The sequence below is a fragment of the Lithobates pipiens genome, unplaced genomic scaffold (assembly GCF_037356315.1).
Source record: "Lithobates pipiens isolate NorthernLeopardFrog02 unplaced genomic scaffold, aLitPip1_a1.2 Scaffold_16, whole genome shotgun sequence".
NCBI classification, from domain to species: Eukaryota; Metazoa; Chordata; class Amphibia; order Anura; family Ranidae; genus Lithobates; species Lithobates pipiens.
This window is the reverse complement of record NW_027507748.1, coordinates 586,757,947-586,785,360: the sequence shown is the minus strand read 5'-3', so window position 1 is coordinate 586,785,360 and position 27,414 is coordinate 586,757,947. Positions and strand designations below refer to the sequence as shown.

The 27,414-nt window shown below is 40.3% G+C and overlaps 1 protein-coding gene across 5 annotated transcripts in view; it reads right to left on the bottom strand.

Moving 5' to 3' along the window:
- RARG (retinoic acid receptor gamma) overlaps positions 1-27,414 on the bottom strand; it is a 343,460-nt gene that overhangs the window by 7,753 nt on the left and 308,293 nt on the right. For 3 of the 5 annotated variants that reach the window (XM_077483864.1, XM_077483865.1, XM_077483868.1), the window contains 5 exons: positions 12,860-13,008; positions 5,797-5,938; positions 996-1,022; positions 705-868; positions 316-492 (listed from right to left, as the gene is read on the bottom strand). In XM_077483864.1, coding sequence (XP_077339990.1) covers positions 316-492; positions 705-868; positions 996-1,022; positions 5,797-5,938; positions 12,860-13,008 — 659 coding nt within the window. The remainder of the gene's footprint in view (positions 1-315; positions 493-704; positions 869-995; positions 1,023-5,796; positions 5,939-12,859; positions 13,009-27,414) is intronic. The other 2 variants (XM_077483866.1, XM_077483869.1) reach the window with 1 other exon arrangement.

The following is a 27,414-nucleotide window of genomic DNA, read 5'->3' as shown; positions in this document are numbered from 1 at the left end:
GTATGGGGCTTAAGAGGCTTGAGCTCATAGATTTTAGCATATATACTGCTACCCATAGGAAGTTGCAGTAGAAAAGAACTAAAAGGCAGATAAGATGGAGACATTATCTCTGACTAATTCATTTGATGAGGCTTGGTGAACTGCAATGGTGTGAAGGCTAGGGCAGGAAATGGTGCACTGCTTGCTGAGAATTGCAGGTAATGCTGAATCAGGATAATTTAAAAACAAACGAACAAACAAACAAAAAAACTATGGCTGAGCAGAGGGATATAGGAGTATACCAGCAAATTGTTCTACCAATTATGATTAACTTACCAGGATGTCAAGGCATGCTGCCTTTAACAGGGTGATTTGATCAGCAATGGTCAGCGTGGTGAAGCCTGGCAAGCGTTTGGCAAATTCCACTATCTTGATGATGCATTTAGTGGCGAGTTCACTGAACTTGTCCCACAGCCCGAGGTCCAGCTGTACCCGATGATCAGCACTCGAATTCTGTAGGAAAACAAAACGGTCATCGCTGCTCATACAACAATTCCATTCCCACGTTTTTACCATGTTATTATTTTTAGGACTATCTTAGACTACAGTAGTGAAATAGCTGAGATTTATGCTGTTCTCTCTGTAATCTCATGTCGGAAATGGAGGATTTTATTGAGTTAGGCAGTCGCTATGCAGCCTAGTTATTCACAGCCCACCGGTCTTACCGTAGTGTATTTGCCAAGCTGGCAGAGAGAAGGGAAGGTTTCCTGGTGAGCTTTGCTGACTTTCTGAATAAGCTCTTCCATCTCAGGAGGCATTTCATAGCTGTCTGATACCACCACCTCTTCTTTCACCTCTTTCTTCTTTTTGTTCCTGTCATTTCGCACCGCTGCACAAAACGGAGCACAAGGGTAAGAAAATGTACAGTTTATCCTTATGTTACCCCAACCTCCCAACTTGCTAAGATGAGAAAGAGGAACACATTTTGGCACAAAATATTAAGACAAAGGACATACCTATACCACTCCCCCAGCTGCATGGACCTGGAAGAAGTAAAACGCCAAAAATGATTGCTTACACCTGTAGGTGCTTTTATTTTCATTTTTACTTTTCTTTTATACTGGCTTTATTAAATACCAAATGCAATAATTTAGAGCTTGAATGAAAGTATTAGTGTAGTATGACACTTTTGGTAGTTACACAGTACATTTTTATAGAGGTCTGTGCATCAGACTCAAAGAGGGACAACTTAGGTGTAAAGAAGGATTTGCTTCCAAAAGGACAGCAGTAAGGAGCTATGGCGTTCCCTTCGACTAAACACTCTCTACGTCCCCATTAATTTGGCATGATAGAGACTCCGCTGACCTCTAACTGGTGCGGCTGTTTACAGCTGTAGTTCACAGCATGCATTGCCAGCAGTAATTACAATACAATTTAAAACTGTGGCTGAAATAATAGAGGGACAATTGTGTTAACCTTACTTTTGTGTGTGTGGCCTTCAAAAAACCAATGTGAACCCTTGTTGACATGACTAGTTTGACTACTTGTATATTATTATATTGTCGCTTTGCTTTCAAAGGGTGCAAAGCTGTGTGCTGTTTTAAAGGTTTTTTTTTTTTAATTTTTTATTTTTTTTATCCAGAAGTGAACCCTTTCAAACCTCTAAATTTAGGAACACTCTCACCTCTGGCCAGGTCCACATTTCACCAGCAGCATGAAAGCAGGAATTGCCGAATGTTGATCTAGCTTTAATAGTGGTTGTGGCTCGCCAAGCCAATACAAACATGAGGTGGTAGGAGAATGGCAGTTGCTTAGGAGAACAAGACCTCTCCTTGTCAATGCAGGGATCAGAGGTCTACTTTTTGTTTAAGGTGGAAACCCTTTTCAACTACTGCCAGTTGTTAGGAATCTAACCTTTCTTTGGTAAAAAGATATGGAGAGATGTGTAAGCTTTTCTAAAAATTGGAGACTTACTTCTGTAAGCCACTTTTATAGGGAAATGCTTTTTAAGTGGATAAAAGACTATCAAAAGCCAGAGGAATGTAATTAAAATGTACGATGATCATATTGTACCCATTAAGATCCAATGCCTTTTTTTCGGAAGCGTCATAATCAATCTCTGCTAGAGGCAACTGTGGATTTTCGGGGGAAGAGCCTAGTAGACTTGTGTCTGCTGTCTGAGCATCAGTACTAAATATCTCCTGGCCTGAACTTTGCCCCTGAAATGTGACCTTTGTCCGTGCCTGCAGGTGGTAGGTTTGAAGCACCGCAGGGGATAGAGATGGATGACCTGACTGCTCTTTTAAATCCCTAGTCTCTTTCTGCCATATATCTTTCTAAAAACCAACCACTGTATACATTTACGGAGAAGCAAGACAAATTGAACATTCTTCAAAATCACCAAGACAAAGACAAGCAACAAATCAAATTCAGAGAAAATATTACAGGCAAAGAGCCCTGTAACAAGCCTATTAGCTTCTCAGAGAAGTCCTTAAATAAACACATTATATGACAAGGGAAGTCAGTAACTTGAATATTAAGATATACTGCTGCCTCTTTATTCCAGCAGCCTAGGATATGTACCGGAACTGCTGCTACTACAGAAGCGATGTATGGAAATGAAAGCACACATAAAAAATGCATACTAAGGCAGATTAATGCGGACATTGCTTTTCAATAGTAAAATGTGCCTTATTTCTGTTGTTAAGTAAAGTTTACCTTTAGGGCCTTACTTGCATTTCTCCCTACTGTACATGTCACAGTGCTGCTCTCTCTCACCCTACTCCCCTGTGTCCTGACTCTCCTCACACGTTTCCTTGTGAACTTCCTTTTCACCTCGGGATAAAGTGTGCAGGACCCTAACAACAGGAAGCCAGGCGCCGGAAACCCACTTATAGCATGAGAAGGGCACACAGACTGAGCCGAGAGAAGATAGGGGCTAGAGAGGGTGAAAATTAGAACGAGAGCGCTAGACAGAGAGAAAGAGAATGAGACTATGAGAAAGAAATAGGAAGTGTTATAGAGAAAGAAATAGGAAGTGCTAGATATAGACACAGAGGAGAAAGGTGGATAGGGGGAGAGACACTCAAAACAAGCACAAGAAAGAATTAGAAAGTAGAAACCAAGGGATTGATAAAGTTACAGAGTGTGTGAGAGAGGATAGAGAGAGGTAGTGAGTGAAGGAGAGGGAGGAAGAAAAAAGGTAGAGAGAAGAAGAGAGTAAGGTAGAAAGAGAGAAAAAGAGAAAGAGAGAGAAAGGTAGAGAATGAGTGAAAGGGAGGAAGAGAAAAGTAGAACGTAAGGGGGGGAGAGAGAGAGAGAGAGAGGAGGGAGAGTGAAAGGGAGGAATGCCGCGTACACACAACCGTTTTTTCCGTCAGAATAAACTCTGATGGTTTTTCCGACGGAGTTCTGCTGAAACAGACTTGCCTACACACGATCACACCAAAGTCCGATCATTTAGAACGTGGTGACATACAACACGTACGACGGGACTAGAAAAAGGAAGTTTAATAGCCAGTAGCCAATAGCTGCCCATGTGTTGTTTTTGGTCCGTCGGAATAGCATACAGACGAACAGTTTTCCCGATAGGAATTGATTCCGTCAGAAAGATTTAAAACATGTTCTATTTCTAGGTCCGTCAGAACTTATTAAAAAAAAAGTCAGCTGAAGCCCACACACGATTGGAATATCCGATGAAATGATTCCGTCTGACTTTTTCTGCCGGAAAGTCCGACCGTGTGTACACGGCAGAAGAGAAAAAGTAGAGAGAAGAAAGCAAGATAGAGAGAGATGGAGAGAGAGAGCGAGAGATACAGAGAGAGAGATACAGAGAGAGAAAAAAGAAGAGAGAGTGTGAGAGGGAGGAAGTGAAAAGTAGAAAGTAAAGTAGAGAGTGAGAAAGAGAGATAGGTAGAGAGTGAGTTAAAGGGAAGAAGAGAAAAAGTAGAGAGAAGAAGAAAGTAAGGCAGAGAGAAAGGGGGGAGAGAGAGAAGGGTAGAGTGAGGGGGATAAAAGTAGACAGAAGAAGAAAGCAAGGCAGAGGGAGCGAAGAAGAGAGAGAGAGACAGAAAGAGAGAGAAAAAGGTAGAGAGTGAGTAAGAGGGAGGAAGAGAAAAAGTGGTTAGAAGAAGAAAGCAAAGTAGAGAGAGAGGAAGAGAGTGAGTGAAAGGGAGGAAGAGAAGAAGTAAGATAGGGAGGGTGAGCAACAGAGAGAGAAAAAGAGAGTGAGAGAGACAGGAAGAGAAAGGTGTAGATAATGAGTAAAAAGAGAGTAAGAGAGACAGGAAGAGAAAGGTGTAGATAATGAGTAAAAAGAGAGTAAGAGAGACAGGAAGAGAAAGGTGTAGATAATGAGTAAAAAGAGAGTAAGCTAGGGAGTCGGAGAAAAAGGTAGACAGTGAAGGAGAGGGAGTAAAAGAAAGGTGGAGATGAAGTAGGGCTACAGTGAGAAACAAAGAAATAGAGAGAAAGGTCCAGAGTGAGAGAGAGGGAAAGGTAGAGAGTAAGACAGAGAAAGAGAAAGAGAGTGAGACACTCGGGTTGATTTACTAAATGCAAAAAGACTCCAGCGCTTAGTAAATGAGCAGAAGCTCTGCTGACTTCCATCATCCAATCATGTGCAAGCAAAAATTATGTTTTTTTAAATTATCCTTTATTTGGGTACTCTTTGCAAAGTGAAACCTTACCTCATTTACTAAGCCCTGGAGCAACTGCACTTGCAGATGGCATTCAGCATGCCAAGACATTGGCAGAAAAATTTGAGAAAAAGAGAAATTCGGAGCAAAAGGGGAGTGAAAAAAATGGATAGTGGAGAGGGAACAATAGGAAAGAGGTGAGCTGAGTAATAACACATAGAGGAAGTAAGACAAATAAGGTGAGGAGGAAACAATAGATACAATATAGAAACGATAGGCTGATTAATTAAGTAGCAAGTTGAGAAAAGAAAGAAATAAGATTGTAATTAGAGAGAAAAGGGCCGAGCAAATAAAATGTCAATTTAACCCTGACAATGGTTAGAAAAGAGAAGTGCTAAATGGAGACAACCTGCAAGCTAACAAGGAAGATGGTCGGGAGTAAGATTACAAGAAGGAAATAGATAGGAACAATAAATAAGAATTGTGTACAGATATAACAGTGAGGTCACTTGAACAAAAGAACATGTACAGCGTATGTAAAGACCTAACAGTGAATGGCAATAATACAAATACAGACTCCCTGTCTGCCATTGTCTACTATGGCTCCAAGGAGGGGATGATGGATGTGCCTCTAGTGAGGAAGGCTGATCCTAATATGAGAACTCTGAGGTTGAAGAAAAGAAGAGAGCAGGTGAGGAATACTCACGGCAAACTCGAAAGAAAGGGAATTATTCAGCCTCAATCTCTGATATTTGTCATGCTGTTTAATATGTTTCATAGCGCACATTCCCCTATATTCTGCTCTACCTTGTACTTTTTTTCTATAGTTGACATTATAGAGGTGACGGGTTTGACACGCTGTCGCTTTCTTTTAGTCTTTCCTTATTGGAAATAGGAATAAAAAGTTTCTCACTTTGATATTAGGAGTGGGGCGGGATTGTTACTTGAGTATATGTTTATCCTTCTGGAATCCAGAATGGAGGAGCCTCTCTTTGTAAAGTATCTATTTACATGAGCACCCAAGGGACAGAATGAGGTGTTGGGATTACAAGGAATGCGGAGTCCACAGCTTTAACTAGCTGAAAGGCCGGTGTGAAAGGCCTGACCCCTCTTTTGCTGGAAAGATCTATTTTCTTTCTACACCCCATGTAGTGTATGATTGAACACGGCCATGACTCACCTTCTTTTGACATGCCAACCTGGAAACATTTTTGTAGTCGGCAAAACTGGCAGCGATTCCGTGTCACCTTGTTGATTTGGCAGTTCTTATCACGATGACAAGTGTAGACCATGTTTTTCTGTATGCTGCGACGGAAGAAACCCTGCCAGAGAGAGGGAAGGGGGTTGAGGTGACTGGATGGAATGAGAGTAGGACAAAAGAAATGATGGACATAATGAAATCCACATACAAGCTTATTCAATAAAGGGGCTTCATAAAATACTGTAGTCAAAATCAACCAATCAGAATGCAGCTTACAGTTTACCACGTCAATAGATTGCTCTGATTGGTTGTTATGGGTTATTACATTTTTCTCTTTGCCTTACTGGAAAACATGATAGATAGATAGATAGGGACTACCAAATAGAAGGAAGCCGCGGCACAGAAATAGAAGTTAGATGGCCAGACCTGGGTTGAACTTTGGTTCATTTGTCAAAAGATTTGGTGTTTGGCCATTTTTTCTAAAATAGCATGCCAGAGCCAACTGTACCCTGTGGCAATTCTCATGATGCCGTTTTCCGGCTAGACACTTTTCATTTTAAATATATTTTTTCATCTTTATTAAGACCTGTGAACTAAAACTTGCAACGGAACACTCCTTACATGCAGAACAGTAATGTCTTCCAGAGACGGAATGGTAAAATAATCCTGCACACTGAAAGATTTCTTAGGTCAGTGCTTAATATTTTCGTACAGAAATTGTATCAGTGCAACTGTTGCTTCAAACAACAAATACAGTAACAGACAAAAATTGATCTTGTGTACAGGACTGGCATTTGGGCCTACTCATGAATACTACTGGGATGTCTGACATCATTTTGGCCTAGGCTAGAAACCAGGAAGCAACTGAAGAAATGAAAAAAAAAAAAAGTTTTAAACAAGTAAATATAACATACACTATATTGTCAAAAGTATTGGGACACCTGCCATTACACACACATGAACTTTAATGGCATCCCAGTCTTAGTCCGTAGAGTTCAATATTGAGTCTCCCCCCCCCTTTATGACAGCTTCAACTCTTCTAGGAAGGCTGTCCACAAGGTTTAGGAGTGTGTCTATGGGAATGTTTGACTATTCTTCCAGAACTGTATTTGTGAGGTCAGGCACTGATGTTGAGCGAGAAGGCATGGCTTGCAGTCTCCGCTCTGATTCATCCCAAAGGTGTTCTATCGCGTTGAGGTCAGGACTTTGTGCAGGCCAGTCAAGTTCCTCCACCCCAAACTCGCTCATCCATATCTTTATGGACCTTGCTTTGTGCACTGGTGCGCAGTCATGTTGGAACAGGAAGGGGCCATCCCGAAACTGTACCCACAAAGTCGGGAGCATTAAACTGTCCAAAATGTCTTGGTATACTGAAGCCTTTAGAGTTCCCTTCACTGAAATCAAGGGTCCAAGCCCAACCCCTGAAAAACAACTTCACACCATAATCCCCCTTCCCCCAAATGATTTGGACCAGTGCTTAAAGCAAGGTTCCTAAAGACATGGATGAGTGAGTTTGTGGTGGAGGAACTTGACTGGCCTGCACAGAGTCCTGACCTCAGCCCAACTGAACACCTTTGGGATGAATTAGAGTGGAGACTGCAAGCCAGGCTTTCTCATTCACATCAGTGCCTGACCTCATAAATGCACTTCTGGAAGAATGGTCAACGGTCAATGGTTTATTGTTTTTAAGGTTGAACTGGATGGACTTGTGTCTTTTTTCTACCTGACCAACTATGTAACTATGTAACCATTCCCATAGACACATTCCTAAACCTTGCGGACAGCCTTCCCAGAAGAGTTGAAGCTGTTATAGCTGCAAGGGGTGGGCCAACTCAATACTGAACCCTACAGATTAAGGCTAGATTCACATCTATGCATTTTTTGTGCTTTTTGCAGATTTGCACTACAAGTCCATTTATCATGGTTTCCTATGGAACACGTTCTGTAGGGCGAACCTGCAAAATGCAAAAAGCACTAAAAATACCATAGGTGTGAATCCAGCCTGAGACTGGGATTCCATTAAAGTTCACATGTGTGTAAAGCAGGTGCCCCAATACTTTTGACAATATAGTGTACCTTCCCATCTATTTACTAATTCTAGCAGCAAAAGGAGAAAAATCATTAATGTTGATTGAGAGAGTTTAGTTCTGCTTTAATATTCAGATTCCCTGTTCATACGGTCAGTGTGCAGTAGTATTGGCTGCCTAAGCTATAAATCCTCCCCAAATGTTTACTAATTCAGCCTGCCTAAGATAATGTCCATCTAAACATGTAGAAGAAAATCTAAAGGGAAGCTATATATTAGATTACATAGATACATAGGTATACACAATGTAAACTATATATATATATATATATATATATATATATATATATATATATATATATATATATATATATATATATATATATATATATATATATATATATATATGTATTATTATGATACATATTATAAATAAGACTAAAACTGCTTGCTGTTAAACATACAATACAGAACTTTTTCGGTTAGCCCGTGCACCCCCTCTGTTGTGCTTGTTAGTGAGGGATCTGGGAATGCAGCAAAGAGTTGAAATCATTGATTATTTTAAATAGACACAGATGATGAATGCTTGATGGCATGCAGAGAGGGGGACAAATGAGAGGAGGGAGAGTAAACTCTAGCAGATGGAGATACTAGACAATGGCAGAGAAAAAGAGGGTCAGAGAGAGTTAGTCGGAGATCTGCGGCAGAAATAAAAGTTAAAGAAAGTAAGAATTGTGTTGCAGACTGAACAGAGACATTGAAGACATATTTCGGAGAAAGCCGTCTATCATGTCCTAAGGCACTATTATCTGGAGCCTCATGAATGGATAGACTGGATATAGGTTTTCCCCACAAAACAGATAATTCTACTATGAACACGTGATAGCCCCCATTACAAATGATGGTCTGCAAGCCTATAGGCGGTGGTTTTCATTACTTGCACTACATGGTAACTTATAAAATACAGCTGCACCCCATGAATACACAGGCTGATTCCTAATGAATATCGGCTCAGCCATGATGTATATGTAACAGAAATATTAAAGCTGAACTCTGCCCTTACCTTCAGTTTTATACAGTTGCACACTCTTGTACCAAAATCGCTTACTCTAATTTCACTGCACACTTTGAGCTTCTCACAGTGTGTATTATAAGTTGCAGCAAGTCAGATAGAGCCTGCCTCTATGGCTGGAGAATATCCAGCATAATTTAGCCCTTTCCTCCCCAGACGAGAGCTGGCCATACACCTATAGATTATCTGCAGATTTTCTCTGGTTAGATGGGAAAAGTGGGAGATTAATCCATCCACACAGTTTAGCGAACATGGGAGAAATCTGTTGCACTTTTTCCATCTGACCATGGAAAATCTGCAGATAATCTATAGGTGTATGGCCAGCTTTACTGTTTCTGACCCATCCCTTTTATTCATTGGATTTAAGTTTTTTCAATTTTGGAAGCTCTGTATTACATGTGGAAGTTACTAAGGGCGATCTGCATGTTAGCAATCTCCTTAGACACTCACACCTCATTCCTCCAGACTGAAACCTGCCCATGAAAGTATTTCAATCTTTGCATAAAGCTGAGTTCTCATATGTGAGGCTGCAGTTTCCAGCCTGGGGTTCGGCTCAGATGCGATTTTGTTGCCTGAATTGGCATCTGAACCGGACCCAAAAAACGCACAAGACCATTTTGGAATTTGCCCCATGGCTGCCTCCCGGACGTGTGTGAACTGCCTCTATTGAGAGCCGGTCACACCCGCATGTCATGCAAATTGGATGCAGTGAAAAACGCATCCAATTCGCACATAAGTGAACCCGACCTAACTCCGCTTAGCACTCAAATACCACCCCACTGCAACAGGGCTGAGGGTTCTTGAATTAAATATTGAGGCAGAGGGCTATAATATTTTCAGGAAGTTATGTGCAGCACCCTGCTGGCCCATCCCACCAGCCATGATGTGCCTGCATTGCATAAAGAAGCACTGGGACCCAGTGATGACACAACTGGGTTTAAAAGTATTTCATAAAAATAAGTTTTTTTTAAATTCTATTATCATGTGGGTGAGGGAGTGAAAGGAGGAACCAGGGAATGCAAAATATAGGCAAAATATAGGCAGATTTAAAGCGGAGTTTCACACATTTTTTAGTTTATTAAAAGTCAGCAGCTACAAAAAGTATAGCTGCTGACTTTTAATAAGCAGACACTCACCTGTCCCACAGTCCAGCAATGTGGTCACCCGGAGCCTTGCTCCTCTCCGCCGACACCGTCATAGCCACTGTGGGCACCTGCCCCGTCACAGCTTTCGGCTTCACGGCCAGGCGCGCACTGTGCATGCGCAAGTCACACTGTGCTCTGCTAGTGGCCGGGCAATCTTCTGGGACCTGTGACGTGTCCCAGAAGATTGCTGGCAGGGAGGGGCCGCCTAGGGTGAGAGGAGGAGTCGCTAGGTGGCCAAGAGCAGGAAGAAGGAAATGGGACAAGAAGTTCCACTCTAAACTAAGTACCCACTCCCCCTCCCCCCCCCCCCCCCCCAAAAAAAAATGACATGCCAAATGTGGCATGTCAGGGGGTGAGGAGTGCTTAAAGCGGAAGTTCCACTTTTGGGTGGAACTCCGCTTCAACAATTCAGAACAATAATATTTTCCTGTTTACACCAATATTTACAAAGCAACCTGCAAATAATGTTCACATATCATATATAAAAACCCAAAAGGATGTCAAAAGAGTGGCCAAGTAGAAGTTCCCAACTACGCTGTATGGGCATACACTGTACGCTGTATGGGCATACTCAGCCAAGAAATCCAACAAATACAAAAGCTTTCTATTTGCTTTAAGCTGTAAAGTGTATGATTATAGTAATGGTACATGTAGCATGCAGGTTATGACTCTGCAGTACAGGCAGTTTGCAATGGCTCTGCTAACCAGGCCCCCCACCAAGAAGTGAGGAGAACTGTGTGCTGACATTGGAGATTTAAATATGAGAGCACTAAGTATGGTACAAAATTGGAGCTCATTAGTATAAGCCCTTAAAGTGTGGTTGGACAATGAAATATAAAATAAAATCTTAGTTTCTTTATTTTTTGGCAACAGAGACCTTACAGTAATTCTCCACAGCTAAAATAAAGATTCATATAAGATCCTCAAAATCTGCAAGCTGATCAGGGTTTCGGACTTACTGCAGTGTAATTTATAGCCATAGCTTTCTAGTATAAGATGCCGAGCATATTATGTCTAATACTTGCCAAAAAAAAAGAAAGGGATGCCTAATATGTGGACATGATGTGGTTCAACTTTATGGAAAAACACAATGTTTAAAACACATTTTTTTTTTACAAAAATGATTTTGCCCATTTCTCAAATTACTGGTGCCATGGAAGTTGGCTAAAACACTGTTTTGTTAATGCATGTAAAACAGTCAAAAAATCAAATGCATTTTCGACCATCAGGCCTTAATCATGGCTTACAGTGATTGTAAAGGCAGAAGGTTGTTTATCCTAATGCAATATATGCATTAAGATAAAAAAAACTTTCTTTGTGCAGCAGCCCCCATAATACTTACCTGAGCCCCCTCTAGATCCAGCAATGTTGCAGCAGTGTCTCGGCTGCCCGGTCTCCCCTCCCCATTAGCTGAGACAACAGCGTTGCACCATTGCCTCCTGCTGCTGTCAATCAAAGTCAATGAGGAGAGAGAGGGGGCTGGGCCGGGGCACAGCTCTGTGTCTGAAGGGACACACAGAGCTGTGGCTCGGCTAGGGTGCCCCCACAGCAAGCTGCTTGCTGTGGGGGCACACAACAGTAGGGAGACGCCAGGAGCACCAAAAAGGAACCCGAGAAGAAGAGGATCGGGGCTGCTCTCTGCAAAACCACTGCACAGAGCAGGTAAGTGTAACGTGTTTGTTTAAAAAAAAAAAAAAAAAAAAAGAGAGACTTTAGTATTACTTTAAGGATGATGACGAAAATATGTTGGCTTTTTTGTTTTTCACCGGCATTAATGAAACAATGTTTTATCTGACTTCCAGGGCACCAGCCTTTCTCCCTTTTTTGTACAGATTTCACATGGAGGTTTGCAGAGTCTTCCCAGGCTGAATATTGTGTTTTTGAGGATGACCAGGCATTACTTGGGAGGTAGTAGCATGGATGTATCTGCTCCAAATGTGGTGGAAGGCCTCGTTCAAATAGATGTACTATGGCGTATGCATGTGGAATGGCCATGTTTTCCAGCATGAGGATGCACAGGTGTTCCATGCATCCCCGTGAAGGTAGTCCCTTTCATTTCAACTGGGACACAGCAGCTCCATTGACACATCCACTGCTCCCAATGTGAAGTAATGTAGAACTCACCGCTCTAGGTGAACGAACTATGCCTGACAGGATCTCCAATCAAGTGCTAGCCCCGGCCCCCCTCCGTGGATACATGAAGTAAAGAAGAAATGACTGCACATCAATGAAAGTCCAATTGCTGTTTATTATTTACAGAGATTACATCCAAAGACACCAATACACATTCTTGTTGACACGTTTCACACAGTACAATTGTGCTTAATCATTCGGCAACTGTGTGAAATGTGTCTACAAGACTGTGTATTGGTGTCTTTTGATGTAATCTCAGTGATTAATAAACGGCAATTGGAATTTCATCGATGTGCAGCCATTTCTTCTTTACTCCCAATTTCAAGCCCCCGAACGCAGACAGTGTGCTTTCAAGGCCATTCACCTGAATCCATACAGCTGTCAAATTGGGAGCAGCAAGTGTGTCTGTGGAGAAGCTGCATCCCAACTGAAATGAATGGGACTGCCTGCAGGGGGATGCAGGGAACACCTGTGCATCCCCATGTGGGCAAGCATGACCCTCACACGGGCATACACTATAGTACCCCTGTGTGACTGAGGCTTGAAAGTCAGTGGAGCACTGAAGAATGGCAATAATTTTTTGTTGCAGAGACTTCACCAACTATGTTCCATCACGGACTACTATTAGTAAGAAATAGATATAGATAACTGGCTGTGATGTCTCACCTTGCAGCCCTCGCAGGAGCTGACTCCATAGTGATAGCCAGAGGACTTGTCATTGCACACGAAGCAGGGTTTGTAAACACGTGGAGGAGGAGGAGGTGAAGGGGAGCTGGGGACCATCTCCTCTGAGCTGGTGCTCTGGGTTTCAACAGCTGCACAAAAACCAGAAAAACAATTGGTTAGAAATTATGGTATGCCTGGTATGTACTCTATATCTAATACCTAATACATGACAGGTACAACTTTTTTTTCTCTATGTAATAACTGCTCAAAAAAGGTATGGTGTTTGTTCTGAATGCTTGTGACATCTCCATGAACCTTTTCCCTTTTCCTTTTTCTCCACAGAGGTTTTTTATAGAAACACTACACTAACTCAAGGAGATGCAGAGGCTAAAAGGTCAGTAATAACATGAAACATATACAGCATTCATATTTATCAACACAAAACATACATAGAAAACAGTTTTTGCAAAATAAATTTGTTTTTTTACCTTTTTTTAAAAAAAATTACGTCTGTATAGTAGTTATGCAAAGCCCCAATGATCATTGGTATCATAAGCAATGTCATACAAATACAATTTTTTTATAACAATTGACCAAACCACAAAAAGTATCCCTTATGACAATGGCGATTGTCAAATTTGTTTATTGAATTTTAACAATTAGTATACATAAGTACATATAATGGCAGCAAAAGAACAGATCACATATATGGTAATAATATTGAGTTGTAGTTCCAACATAAACTAAGAGTAGTTTAACTAAAACAATTTTAGCATGGATCTAACTACTCAAAAGATTGTGTCATACATTGTATAAGAGAGGGTAAAACCAACTTAGATCAGGTTAATATAAGATGACCTCAGATTTAAAAAAAAGGCCTTAATTATTATCAAGAGTATCATTTTTAAATAAAAATAAAAATAAATAATTTATTATAGAATCTAAAATCGTATACTACATATTGGAACTATGTACAATTGGTATAATGATAACCAAGGAAATAAAAGTTCTGCTACCAAAACTATATAAAGAGTAAATTGAAAGAGGAGAGAGAGGATAGGGGGAAAAAGTAGAAGAGAGAAAGAAGATAAAAGAAAAAGTAATATTAGGTAGGAGAAAAAATAGATAGGGAAGAAAGAAATGAGAGCTAGTAGGGGTCCCAGGGTAGTACAATACCATGAATGCAGAGAATGGAAGCATAAATCGAGATTACCAAGGTCTTCGTAGGGAAAATTGAAAGGCAAAAAGTGAGCCACCCAGGGATTCCATATATTCTCAAAGTTGGATATTTTATCTTGAGTTATAGGCTCTGTTTTGGCATGGATCATTGCTTGATTGACTCTATTTTTAGTTTCAGCAATTATTAAGGATGGGGATTTCCAAGCTTTGGTAATTATTTGTTTTGCGGCTGTAGTGATCTCTAATAGGAGTTTAAATTGGTGGTAGGAGAGAGTGGCCGGTTTTAGGTTTAAAAGTGCTAATGTAGGATCAGGATTGATAGGGATTGCAAACAGTGTTTAAATCATAAGAAATACATCTTTCCAGACATTTTTTGCTACCGGGCAAACCCAACAAGTATGAAGGTGTGATCCAATATCACAACAGCCACAAAAACAATATGGGGACTAATTTGGAGCATATTTCGCAATTCTGATAGGGACCAAATACCATTGTGTGAGTACTTTGTAATTTGTCTCTAAGGCAGCTATGTTTTGTGAGGATGACTTAGTTGTGATCCAAATCTTATCCCAATCGGCTGCTTCCAATGAAAACCCAAGATCCATCTCCTACTTAGCCACATATAATGGTGGGTCTGAGTTGGGTTTAGTAATAAGATGAGTGTAAAGAGTTTAAATAAGTCCCTTAGTGACCCTGTGCGGGTCATATTCACATATATTTTCAAAGCACGTTCATTTATCTAAATGAGATCTTCCTTGTATATAGGGCATAAAAAAAATGTAATCTGAAGATATCGAAAGAGCTCTGAATTAGGAAGTTTGTGACTTTCACATAAGTCAGGGAAAATTTTGAATGAAGTACAGTAGAGGATGCTAGTTCACAGAGTTGAGTTAAATTAGTGGAGGTCCTTGCTTTAAAAGATTTAGGGGATGACCAAGCAGGATAGAAAAGTGGATTTTTAAGAAATGATAAAAGAGGTATATGAGGAGATTGTAGTCCATTTACTAATTTAAATTTATCTCAAATGACTAGTGTACCTTTAGTTAAAGGATTATTGAGTTTTTACGGTCAGAGGAATTAGACCATAAGAGGTTGGTTATTGAAAGTGGGTCGCAATCTATTGATTCCAGCACAACCCAAAGCGGAATTTCAGGTTTTGAGTGATATTTAGGGATATGGGTTAATTGAGCTGCATAGTAATAGGTGGGAAAATTAGGAAACCCTAGTCCCCCTTTGGGCTTTGGAAGGTAAAGAGTGTATTTGGGCATACGGGGTTTTCATGGAGCCCCAAACGAAAGTTAATACCTTACGTTGTAGTATTCTGAGAAAGTATGCTGGAACGGGGATAGGTAAAACTCGAAAAGATAAAGAATTTTGGGCAGTATAGCCATCTTTATTACGTTAATTTTACCAATCCAAGATAAAGGTAGAGAGGAGCATTGTGTCAGAAGATTAGATATTTGACGCAAAATTGGAGGATAATTGGCAGTGCAAATGTCAGAAAGATTGGGTGTCAGAGTTATCCCTAGGTAAAGAAGGCATGAAGTGGATCATGAGAAAGGGAGGGATGTTTGTGCTTGTAGTAAAATATGAGGAGGTAAAGATATATTTAAGGCTTATATATTTTATCTAAAGATAAGAGACAGATGGGTATTTGTCATGATTTAGTTGCTTGAATTAGTAAAGTAGTCCTTCGCACATTATCTGCCACTTGGTGCTGTTGGATAAAGCCGGCCTGGTCTTTATTTATTAAAGAACCTATTACACTATTTAAGCGGGTCGCTAAGACTTTTGCTAGTAACTTAATGTCAAGGTTGAGTAATGATATGGGTCTATACTTATAACAAGATGTATTGTCTGACTGAGGTTTGGGGATTATTGAAATTATAGCCGATAGTGTTTCGGGGCGAAAGGATTGATTGTTAAGGAGAGAATTAAATGTGTCGGTTAACATTTCTTATAGTATAGGGCAGAGAAGCCACCTGGGCCTGGACGTTTATTTGGTTTAAGAGTTAAGTGCTAATTTAATTTCGATAGCTGTAATGGGGCTTTCAAGACAATCGCTTTGGGCTAAAGGAATAGTAGGAAGTTTGATTTCTGAAAAAAATTATTCTGCTAAAGTTTGATCAAAAGATCCTTCCTTTTTATATAAGGAGGTAGGCTGTTTTTGAAAGGTGTGGAGGATCCTTACTGGATTATTAGTAAATGTATCATGAGATAATTTAAGTGGAATCGGTTTAAAGGGGCAATTTCGTTTTTTAAGTGTTCGGGCTAAAAGGGTGCATGGTTTATTTTCTTTAAGATAAAATTTATGGTTAGACTTACATAACATTATTTCAACAGATTCTGATAAAAAAAGGTCAAGGATTAAACATGCTTTATCAAGCTGTAATTTAGTCACAGGGTTGGATTGGATTGAAAGATTGTGTGGCATGTATTAAATTCTGCTTCTAATTTTTGTTTTAGTTGTCGTTTTTCTCTTTTAAGAAATAAGGCTTGGTGTATACAAACCCCACAGAGAACAGGTTTATGAGCTTCCCATAGGGTCAGTGGGGATATATCGGGGTCTCATTATTGACCGGTAATCTTTTATGGCTATTTTTAGATCAGAGGTGTGTGATGGATGAGATAGGATTGAGTAATTAATATGCCATGTAGAAGCTTGTGTTTTGGGTATTAGAGAAGTGAAAGTTGAAAGTACAGCACAGTAGTCAGTCCATGTAAAAGGGATAATAGATGAAGAAAGGAGTTCAGGGGTCATGCCTATTGATGGCAGTGGTTCTAAACCTCAGTCCTCAAGTACCCCCAATGGGCCATGTTTTGGGAACTTCCCTTAGATAAAATAGCTCTTATCAATACCATGTCCTTGATATTTATTTAAAGCAGCTACGCAAAGTAAAGGCAAACATGACCCGTTGCGGGCACTTGAGGTTGAGAACTACTGCCTTATGGTATGGAATATAGAAAATTATTTTATTACAATAATTAGCAAACATTTTGTACAAGCACAAGTTATATGTACAAAAGCTTGCAATCAAAAAGTTATCAACAATTAAAATGAACCGTTTTCAACTTTTTTGCATGTTTGATTTTTGTACATATTTCTTGCACTTTTACAAAATCATTTTAGCTATTTAATGCTGTAATAAAGTTATTTTGTATATTGCATACACTTTTTATTGATATCATTCAAAGTGGTGCAGGGCGGCGTTACCATAAGGGATATTTTTGTGGTTTGGTTGTTCAGTAGTTCCCTTTATGTCTTGCACATTCATTGGTGCAGATTTACATGTGGGGTGTGAAGTTATATTAATTGTGGTTAACTTTTATTTCACCCATGTCATCCAGTTCTAGCGAACATATAGATATAAATATATATATAGAAAGAGAGCGAGAGATACAGTTTATATAGTTGATGAAAAAAAAAATATTATTTTTCAGCTCATATAGTGTAAATCCCTGAAACCTGCCTTTTATTTTGTCCCCACCATCCACTGAAAGTGTAAATCAGCCTGGCAGCAGCAGCTATGTGCACTGACAGCCAGGAATGAGAGCTGAAGGATGTTACCAATGTGAGTTAGAAATTAAGGGGGTAGTGAAAAAGAGTTGCAAAGATGTCACATAACTTACAGTGGGGTTGGTTTTCCACTGGAAAACTGAAGTGCAAAATCTGGTACAGCTGTGCATGCTAGCCAATCAGCTTCTAACTTCAGCTTGTTCGACTAAGCTTTAACGATAAAACCTGAATGCTGATTGGTTTCTGTGCACCAGATTTTGCATTCGCCAGTTTTAGTAAATCAACCCCAGTGTGTATGCACCATAGCAAGGATGGGTAGATTAGGTGACTATCGACATCACTTTAAATATCTTTTGCCATTTAAAATAACCTATATTATGTGTTTCAGCTATCTAGTTTAGCTGAACGTTAATAGACCACCGCAATGGTTCCCTTTGAACCAAAAGGCTGCTAACCTGTTTACACTGATATAAACAAATGGTGTGCAGCTCATGGTCTAGCAACCTCAGATCAGGTTTGGGATCCCAGATTGATTCTGTTCAAGAACAAGAGGCATGTGACACTCAGGGTCTCACAGCTATTGCATACTAGAGTAGGTTGAGAGACATGACTACAAATGGAATCTCACCATATGTGGGGGAGACAGGTACACTTCAAAGTATACCGACAATATGCAACTTGTGAGAAGTTCTTGAAAGAAAGTAAAGATGGATGTTAATATGCTCATATGAGACCTTTTAATACAGAGGGATTTCATTACTCCTTCTCCTGTTATTAGGCTGGGCCTTTGACTAAAGGAAGTTGAATGCGAGTATCACAATGACATGTGCTACTAATTTAGTGCAGCCCAAAATAACCAGAAGAGGGGGGAAAGGAGGCAGCCTTAACCCTAATGTAACCCAGCCTTCACAGCCCCCTCAGGCTGAGTACATCCCTCGGGGCAGCTCTGCAGATGCTTTTTATCCTAGCTTTCAACACACATAGAATTTCCTGTTACATTGCCCTGAGAAGCACATTCCAGCCTTGCCAGGTTAGAGGAGACAGGCTTCTTGAAGGCCCGTGTCCCCAGAGAACAGAAAGTTTAAGAGAACCCCAAGAAGACCACCTCCTGAGTACCTCAGTTCAGGCCAATGCTACCTCAGTTCTCTTTATATCTCAGTCTCCTTCATAACAATGTCATATATAGAAAATTCTGATTACTTCACGCTGTATTGTGGTTGGTCCTTCACACCATAGCAGACATGATTGATGTCTCTCAACGCACAGCATTACAGGGAATGTGTCCCATGTTTGCATTGCTCATGTGCTTATTCAGTAATAGTCAGCAGAGCAATCACTTAGAAGCTTATAAAATTGAAGTAAATTTACTAAAACACAGTGCAGGCTGTATCTTCAGTGCTCTGCATTCTGTGTCCATTTTGAAGTCAGAAATTATGTTTGCAAGTCACTAAGGGCCTTTTCACACTAAAGCATGTATGTTATATGCGTGGGTCTGATGTGGTGCAATTCATTCCGATGGACCTTGCCAGCAGACGAGTGCTGCCATAAATGCTGCAAGCTCTGCTTTGGAGCATTAGGTGACCCATTCAAATGAATGGACTGACTTAACGCAATGCACGTAAACACAGGGAATAAGGTTTTATCGCACAGAGATGCTGAATTTCCTGCATGCATGCTATATTACTGATTTTTACTGCATTCTATACACAAAAGGCATAAAAATGAAAGCCCCTTAAAATATTGCTAGATGCTACCTGTCATTATTTCAAAAATTTGTAGGGGATTGCACCAATACACACATGAACCGTTTATTTAAACAGTTCAGTCACATTTTTTTCAAAGAAAAAACATGTGAAGTTTACATCAATTTTTCATCATTTTGTTTTTGCATCCACTACCATTGCAAAAACGGACTGTTTGTCCGTTTTTCGCCCGTTCCTTTTTTTTAACTGAACAAAAATATGGCTTTAATCCGTTCCAAAAAAACAATGTTGACAGATGCAGATGTAAACTGATGTAAATGGATGATCATCCGTTTACATCTGTTTTTCCATAGAGATGCATTGATGTCCGTTTTTCATCCATCAACGGATGGATGAAAAACGGATAAACGGTCCGCATGTGTGAAAGGGGCCTAAAGCAGTACAGACTTTCACTTACTATTAGGGTGAAGCTCAATTTGAATAGCAATTCAAATAGAATTAACATTAAGACAACTGGAATATCCATAAAAATGGCAATAGCATTTGGGAAGAGCTGGGAACTCTGATGCAAACATGTTGTTGCTGAGCCCCCAAGAGATATAAGAATGCAGTGGGAAACTCAACCAGTCAACTTCTACAATAACCAAGTGAAACAGATTTGGGAGGACTTGTTTTGTTAGATTAAGGGGCCATTCACAGCAGTGGGGTGTGTTAGCACATGCACGTTATTATATCTTAATATGTGAGATAAAGTGCATTACATTAAGGCAGCCCATTTATGTGCATGCACCGCAAAGGTGCATGTGCCATGTATGCACGTACATAAGCACTCTTGGGTGCCATTCAGAAAGAAATGGCAGTGCATCACAGAAACACATGTTGCCCGCACACCTGCGGTATTAATGGGTCCTAAACGTAGGAAAATGTGACCTATGTGATTTTGAAAAATGATGTGTATGCTAGAAATAGTCACAGATCCACATAAAAGCACATGAAAACTACCATCACATTTTAGAACGTCATGCCACTTATCAAAAGGCATGTAAGAAAACAGCAAAGGACAAATAACATGTACTGATGTGAATACATTAGGTTGAATGTTATAAGTAAACAAAGCCTCACTGCAATCAAAGCTTTGCGTTTTTACTTGATGCCCTTCCTATTAAAACCAATTGAAAAGCCACAAAATCCATCTCAAAGCATGTTTCATGAGACATGTAAATACATCATGACTCACATCAAGTGGGCTGATGGATGTTATGACGTGTGTTGACATCAAACAGCTTTGCTATGTGCAAAAACCATAGCTCCCAACTGTCCCAGATTTTGAGGGACTGACCCTGATTGGGAACAATATCCCTCTTTCCATCGTATTTGTCCCTCATTTTGGTTTGGTAAATATAGTTGTGTATAAAATGCACTTTTTAACTTTCAAAAAGTGTTTTCCAGTGCTGAACTTTTCATCCAATTTCTAAATTGCTGCATTTGTAAATTTTAAAAGCCATTGTAAAGGAATAGTAGTAATAAAAAAAAAAGCCCTTGTGGGTTTAACTGACCTTTTTTGTGGTTAATTCTCCTTTAAAAGGGTGTGACAGGAGGCGTGTTCTATGCCTACATACATTTGCTAGTAGGTGTCCCTCATTCCCATCTCAAAATGTTGGAAGGTATGGCCAAAACACATTAACTCTCCTTAATCAACATTGATTATTTTTAATCCCCATGCTGCTAGCATTAGTAAATAGATAGTAAAGTATATCTATTTTTTTATTTATGTTTTTATTTTTACATTTATTCAGTTACTTCCTTGTTTCCTGCTTAGACAAATTATGTGATACATTCCCAGGAGTCTTCAGGAGGAGGGGTTCTCTTAGCTGAGCACACCCTCCTGCATGCATGCTTGAGCTAAGTGCCGATGGATTCCAGGAAGTAAATACTATGTGAATCATTTGCCCTTACTCAAGATGGCCACAGCCAGAAAAGCTGGGGGTGTTTTCTCAATAAAATAAAGTATGGAAACAAGGATGAATAGAAGAGTTTGCTTTGACTATTAAAAAATAATTTAAGAGTGCTTTTGGTTTGTGGCGCTCATATGCAGTCAAGATCTGCTTTAACTTTAATGCATTTCCATGGATTTCAATAGAAAATTATTAGAGGGTAAAATGTTTGAATCCACATCAATATTATTGCATGGTGAGAACTTCAAGTCACAAGAAGATGATGTTCATGACTGTCGGGAATGAGTTCATATATAAGTGATATCATCCCCACAAAATGGCAGCAATTACAATGCTTCCTTTAAATCACTTAACCCCTACATATCCAACAATTAGCTGCTAATCTTCCCCAAGCAGTCATCTGGGTTACAAGTGCCATTTAGGAGGTCATCCATCAAGACACAGTGTCCTCTTTCTTTGCTTTCATCCTCATACAACAGGGTGACAGAGACGGAGTGGTTTGGGATTGAGGGAAGGTGTTCATTACAGAGGAAGAATGAGCTCCAAGTAGAGTGGGAGGACAGAGCACACAAACTGTCCCCTCGGAAGAATGTATAAATAGAATGGGTGAGAGGTGCAAAACGCGTGATGCTGAAATGTGAACAAGCGAAGAATCCTGGCAATGCTCTGAAATCGGCGGCGTGGCTGGGAGGAGCGCACACGGCCACCGGCAACAATCTGCTTTATGGCTGGGCACTTCTAGACAAGCTGAGTCTTACAGGTGTCATAATCCGATCTGCCTGCACATTCCCCGCCACTATTTCATCAGCTCCGAGGCCTGTCACTTTTCAGACCCAATTACGGCGTGTCATCTTCATTCTCTTCCCTGAAGGGGACTGTACAGTCCTGGTGACGCCACATGAAGGAAGTGGAAAGGAGATTATAATTATTAACCTCAAAATATGTTTAAAAATACAACAGAAAATATTTGCTAATAAGAACGAAGATGGGTACTTAGCATTGGGTATTGCAAATTTTTCTGGAGTTTATGCGTTTATTTATTACTGTTTTTATGTGTTATTTGCCTGTCTGAACAGCTGTCAGCATTTTAAAATGATTTCCAATGCGATTGGCTGCATGTGTTTTTGATCAAACACTAATTTTCCAGCAGGACCGTATGGAAGGAGTTGGCCACTAAATCGACTCCTCTCGAATGGGAACAGCCATAGATAGAGCAAATGGTCAACCGGACAAATTCTGATCCATCTATTGCCCGTTTAACAATAAATGTCTCTTATTTGGTCACTTTTGTTTTGTTAAACATACCATTGAAAGTGTTTTATGATATTTGTTTAACAAGTGCAAAAAATAACTGATAACTTCCCGTAGTCTCTGCCTCTGGACTGCTATCAGTCAGCATTGCTTCCTGCTATCTCCATGGACTCCAAAACATTTACCCCTGTTATGGAGAAGAGAGGGAGGTGTTATATAGTCCTAACAAACTCCCTGTCCTAGGGTGACAACACTGCTCAGTATGGTTATCACCCTAGGACAGGAAGTGCAATAAAGGCAGGATTACCAGATTAAAATAAAGGAAAAAAGTGTTGAAAAGCAAATACAGCCACAACATCGAAGGAATGGTAAGCTGCATTACTATCTGTTTTATTTTTAGGTTTAGATAATGCTTTAAAGTGTTATTAAATCCACAATAAAACCAGCCTGTATATGCAGTAAAGCATGCTTGCTATACTCACTGTGGAACCTAAGGGGTTAATACTTTGCATTGTCTAAAAAGGCTGTTTGATTCTGTCTTCTCTGATCCTCTCCTTCTTTTACTGTTCCCAATACATCTGCTGATAGCACAGAGCCCTAGGAGGCACTCTGCACATGCTCTGTTTAGTGTGTATTGCTGGGGTTTTTTTTTTTTTGCGAGTGTGCATGTGATCACCACAGGGCCAATCAGCAATGTCCAGGCAGAGGGTAAGGGGTCATGCAGTCTCGTAGGCCAGTTAGAGGAGAATGAAAACTCCTCCTACACGCTTTAACCAGTGCTCAGCCAGACACTGATAGAAGTCATATGACTGCTATATACTGCTGATGAGAAAAGGTATTTAGCAGTTTATATTTACTAAAGTCATTGTATTTCTATGTACTGTGGGAGACCAGATATAGTGAATGCGCAGTCCAGGGTTTAGTAACACTTTAAGCTAGCCATATACCCAAAGATTTATGTTATTGGACGAAAGACATCCGACACACTGCTCTATCCTTGCTAAAAACTGTGGATGGAGGACCCTCTCCAGCCAGTTATTGTATTCTGACAGCTGGCAAACAGTGGCTGCATCTGATTGTATGCAGTCATTTTTGGGCATTCAATTTTCCACTTGGCTGCTTCGACAAAAGTCGATTGAACAATCAACTGGCGGTACTAACGGGGGCACCCAGGGCATACATTTTGGCTGATATTGCATGAGTTGGCCAAAATTTGAGCTGTGTTTGACAGTTTTTAGTAGAGGATTTCCCATCAAGCTTGAAACTATTCCTGTAAAATGCCAAGCACTTCTGACTGCCTGGGGCACTCTCTGCCCTAAAGGAAAGAAGACACGGCCTGATAATCACAAGTAATGCTTCAAATAGAGACCATTGTTTGCTTTTATTAAGCTTATCTAACCAGTCATTATGCAAGGATGTTAATCTCATTTCATGATATACAGCTGACCACTAGAGGGAACCTTTGTAAAAGTCGTATCAGCAATTACTTATAGGAAAACTACAGAAAATGTGAATAGTGAAATGAAAATTAAAACAACATTAAATAGATTATATTGTGAAGTTGATCATTGTTCATAATCAAGGTAATTAGAAAAATAAATATTTAAAATCTGGGCCCACTAACACACATGGAGATGGGGCTATAAAACAACACTAAAATAATAAATAAGATATTTGAAATAAAATAATAATAAAGCCGAGATAATTAAAAAAAAAATCTCTAAAATCTGGATCAATGAAATTGACTATCGTAAGCTCTTCATAGAACTATCAGGAAAGCATTTTACGCCAAATATTATCAGGAGCCAAAGGCTGTCGGCAGCCATAGTGATCGATAGAATATACACAAATGTGAGCCAAGAGCAATACTGTAGTGACCATGACTGGAGTTTCCCAGCCCTGCCTTAACTTCATACATAAACACAGCATGCAGACACATAGTGACTTCATAAAACCTTATAAATACTGCTTATTAAGTGAATTTCAAAGAAAAATACACATGTATGAATATATATGTTGTTTTTTTGCTGGGGGGGGTTTTGGGGGGGGGGGAGGGGTTAGAAAACTTACTGTATTTCCTCTTACTCCTATGGCAAAATATACATGTATATTGCACAATGGCAGCTTCTCTGGAAGCAGATTGTTTGTCATTGATGAGCTGAATTATGATGTAATAATGTACAGCATATGTGATGTGAAAACAGATTGTAGATGGGGAAAATATTGTAATATAAAGACTAGCACATTGCTAGTTTTTTTGTTCAACCCAGTGGGCTGAACGAAAAAAAAACCTGACAGCGATCTGCCCTGCTTTGCTATTGTGTTCTGACATCCTCCCCGCCAGAACACACCGGTCAGCGTTCTCAGCCATTGGCCGGCTGCAGTACACACGGGCCCAATGTTGACCAGTTTCTATCGAACCAGCAGATGCCGCCGGAAATTCTGCCCGTGTGTACGGGGCTTAATACCGAGGCCTGGGGGGCAGATGTGGCCCTTTGCTTGCCATTATCTGGCCCTTGGGGCACTATTCCTCCTACTGATGCGAGACACTAAACTGACAGTGGTAATGGGGCACCATTTCTCCTACTGACACCAACAATGGGGCACCATTCCTCCCAATGATACCAACAATGGGACACTATTCCTCCCCCAATACCAAATGTGATGTTTACTCCCAATGATGCTGGGAAAATCTCCACAGTCCGGCCCCCCTAAAGTCTGAAGGACAAAAAACTGGCCCTTTGTTTGGAAAGCTTGGAGACCCCTGCTCTGATATGTAGTACGTTTTATTTCCATCTGCAACAAAATACAGCCTGGTAGATAATTTCCTGCCTGCATCCAAAAAACAACAATTGCCCCCTACCTCTCACCCGGGGGTGTCTGCTCTGATCTGCCACCACTATCATGACACCACCAATCCAATCTCTTTTTTCACACTATATTTTCTATCTCACACTTACACAGCAATGTGCATTAGGTTCCTAATACATTTAACAAAGAGATGCCACACTCCACAACACTACATTTAACACTGTGTACTGAAAATTTAAATTGTACCTGCATTGCCCCTGTTGTAAGATCCTAATCATTCCAAACATGTTACAATAATTGAGCTATTGGCAATTAAGCAGTAAACATTGATTGTTAAGCCTCGTACACACGATCGGATTGTTGGCCAACAGAGCATCAGACTTTTGTCAAAAAGGCGTGTGCCTGGATCTTGTCTTGCATTCTAACGCCACACAATTGTCGGCCAACAAACACAAATGTAGTGACGTACTACAGGGAATTTCAGCTCTTGAACGCCACCCTTTGGGCACCTTCTGCTAATGTCATGTTTGGTGAGCATTGATTCCGAGCATGCGTGTTTGCACTTTTGTGTGATCGATGTGTGAACTGACGATACGACCATTGTCCGCCAAAGATTTACTAGCCTGCCATCCAACATTTGTTGGCCAAAAGTTGGACAACAATTGTCTGAAGGAGCGTACTAACGTTCAGATTTTAGGCTAACAGTCTGTTGTCACACAATCCCCTGCCAACAAACGCATCGTGTGTCTGAGGCTTAAGTCTGTGTTATTGTGTAGTCAATGGTTCCCAAAAGGGCTTTTTGATTTTGTTATTGCACAAGAGAAGGTATAGGTGGGAAAGTTGAAAGGAACTAGGAAAAGGGAAAGTACCGTGGAGTGAGGCAGGTAAAAGGGGAGGTGGGTCTGGATGTGGGGAAGGGGAGAGCTGGGGTACAGGCCACCATACCTTTTTTTAACCTTAGTATACCTGCATGTTGTTTCTGTCTTGCAGTAAATGTATAGTGTATGACATAAAGTATATTCGTACCCAAAACAGAATTGTATAACACTGAAGAGCTTGTGTTGTAGCCCTACTCTCTCCCTTTACTATGTAAACTGGTGTGCAAACTATTGGCACTGTTTAAATCCTGTATTATAATAATAATGTTATGGAGGTCTGTTTTCTAGGCCACAGATGTCTCTTATACACTTGTAAGACTATTTGTAACTTGTAAGATTCTAGCCTAATAATAATTTATCACAGCTTAAAGAGATGCAAATTAGCTGACCTCCAAAACCATACATATCTAGATTTATTGGTTGATGGGAACCAGTGGAAGCCATCTTTTGGTTATGTCCCGACCACTGACAACTAGGACATGCTAAGGAGGAATGGCCACACAACTGGGTTTTATCACTTGCACAGAAGGGGTTGTTGTTTTCCTGAAATTACACTGAGGATATGTGATGTGGCTAATATTGATGCAAGTACTGTATGCCGGGTTTCTTCCCCCATAAAACAGGGAACAATTTACTACACATGCACAGAAAAAGAACACTGAAGGATTTGCTGGTGAACGATTGTAATGAACAAAAGACCTTTTGTTCCAATTGCCCAGATATATGCAGATGCCCTGACTGAGAGGGGCCACACACATTTAGATCTTCACAAGAATGGAAACAGGCTGAAACCTCCATACAGCGTGTATAACACTGCAGGTGACAACACGCATGCAGCGTGTGTTTACAACTGGCAGGGATTTTTGATCCATGATGGAATCGCGGCATTTCTCATGGAAAGCTTCTTTTTTTCTGTACTTGGAATGCAGCTACCCCTTTTACTAAATCAGGATATGACAGTTACCCCTAGGCCCTATTTCCATTGCTGTGGTTATGCATACATGTTTTTGGCTTCTGGTTTGAATATTGGGCCATTGGTACAATGAATTTGCAAATTGAGAGGGAAAAAAGCTGCAGACTGCATTTTTCTAGCTGCAGACTGCATTTTTCTAAACTGCAACCTATGGAAAGGCGTAAAGAGGAAAGGATTGCCGCTACTTCTGACCAACCCACCCTATGATTAAAGCGGAACTCCACCCAAAAGGGGAAGCTCTGCTTGTTTGGGTCCTCCACTGCCACATTTGGCACCTGATTTTGACAG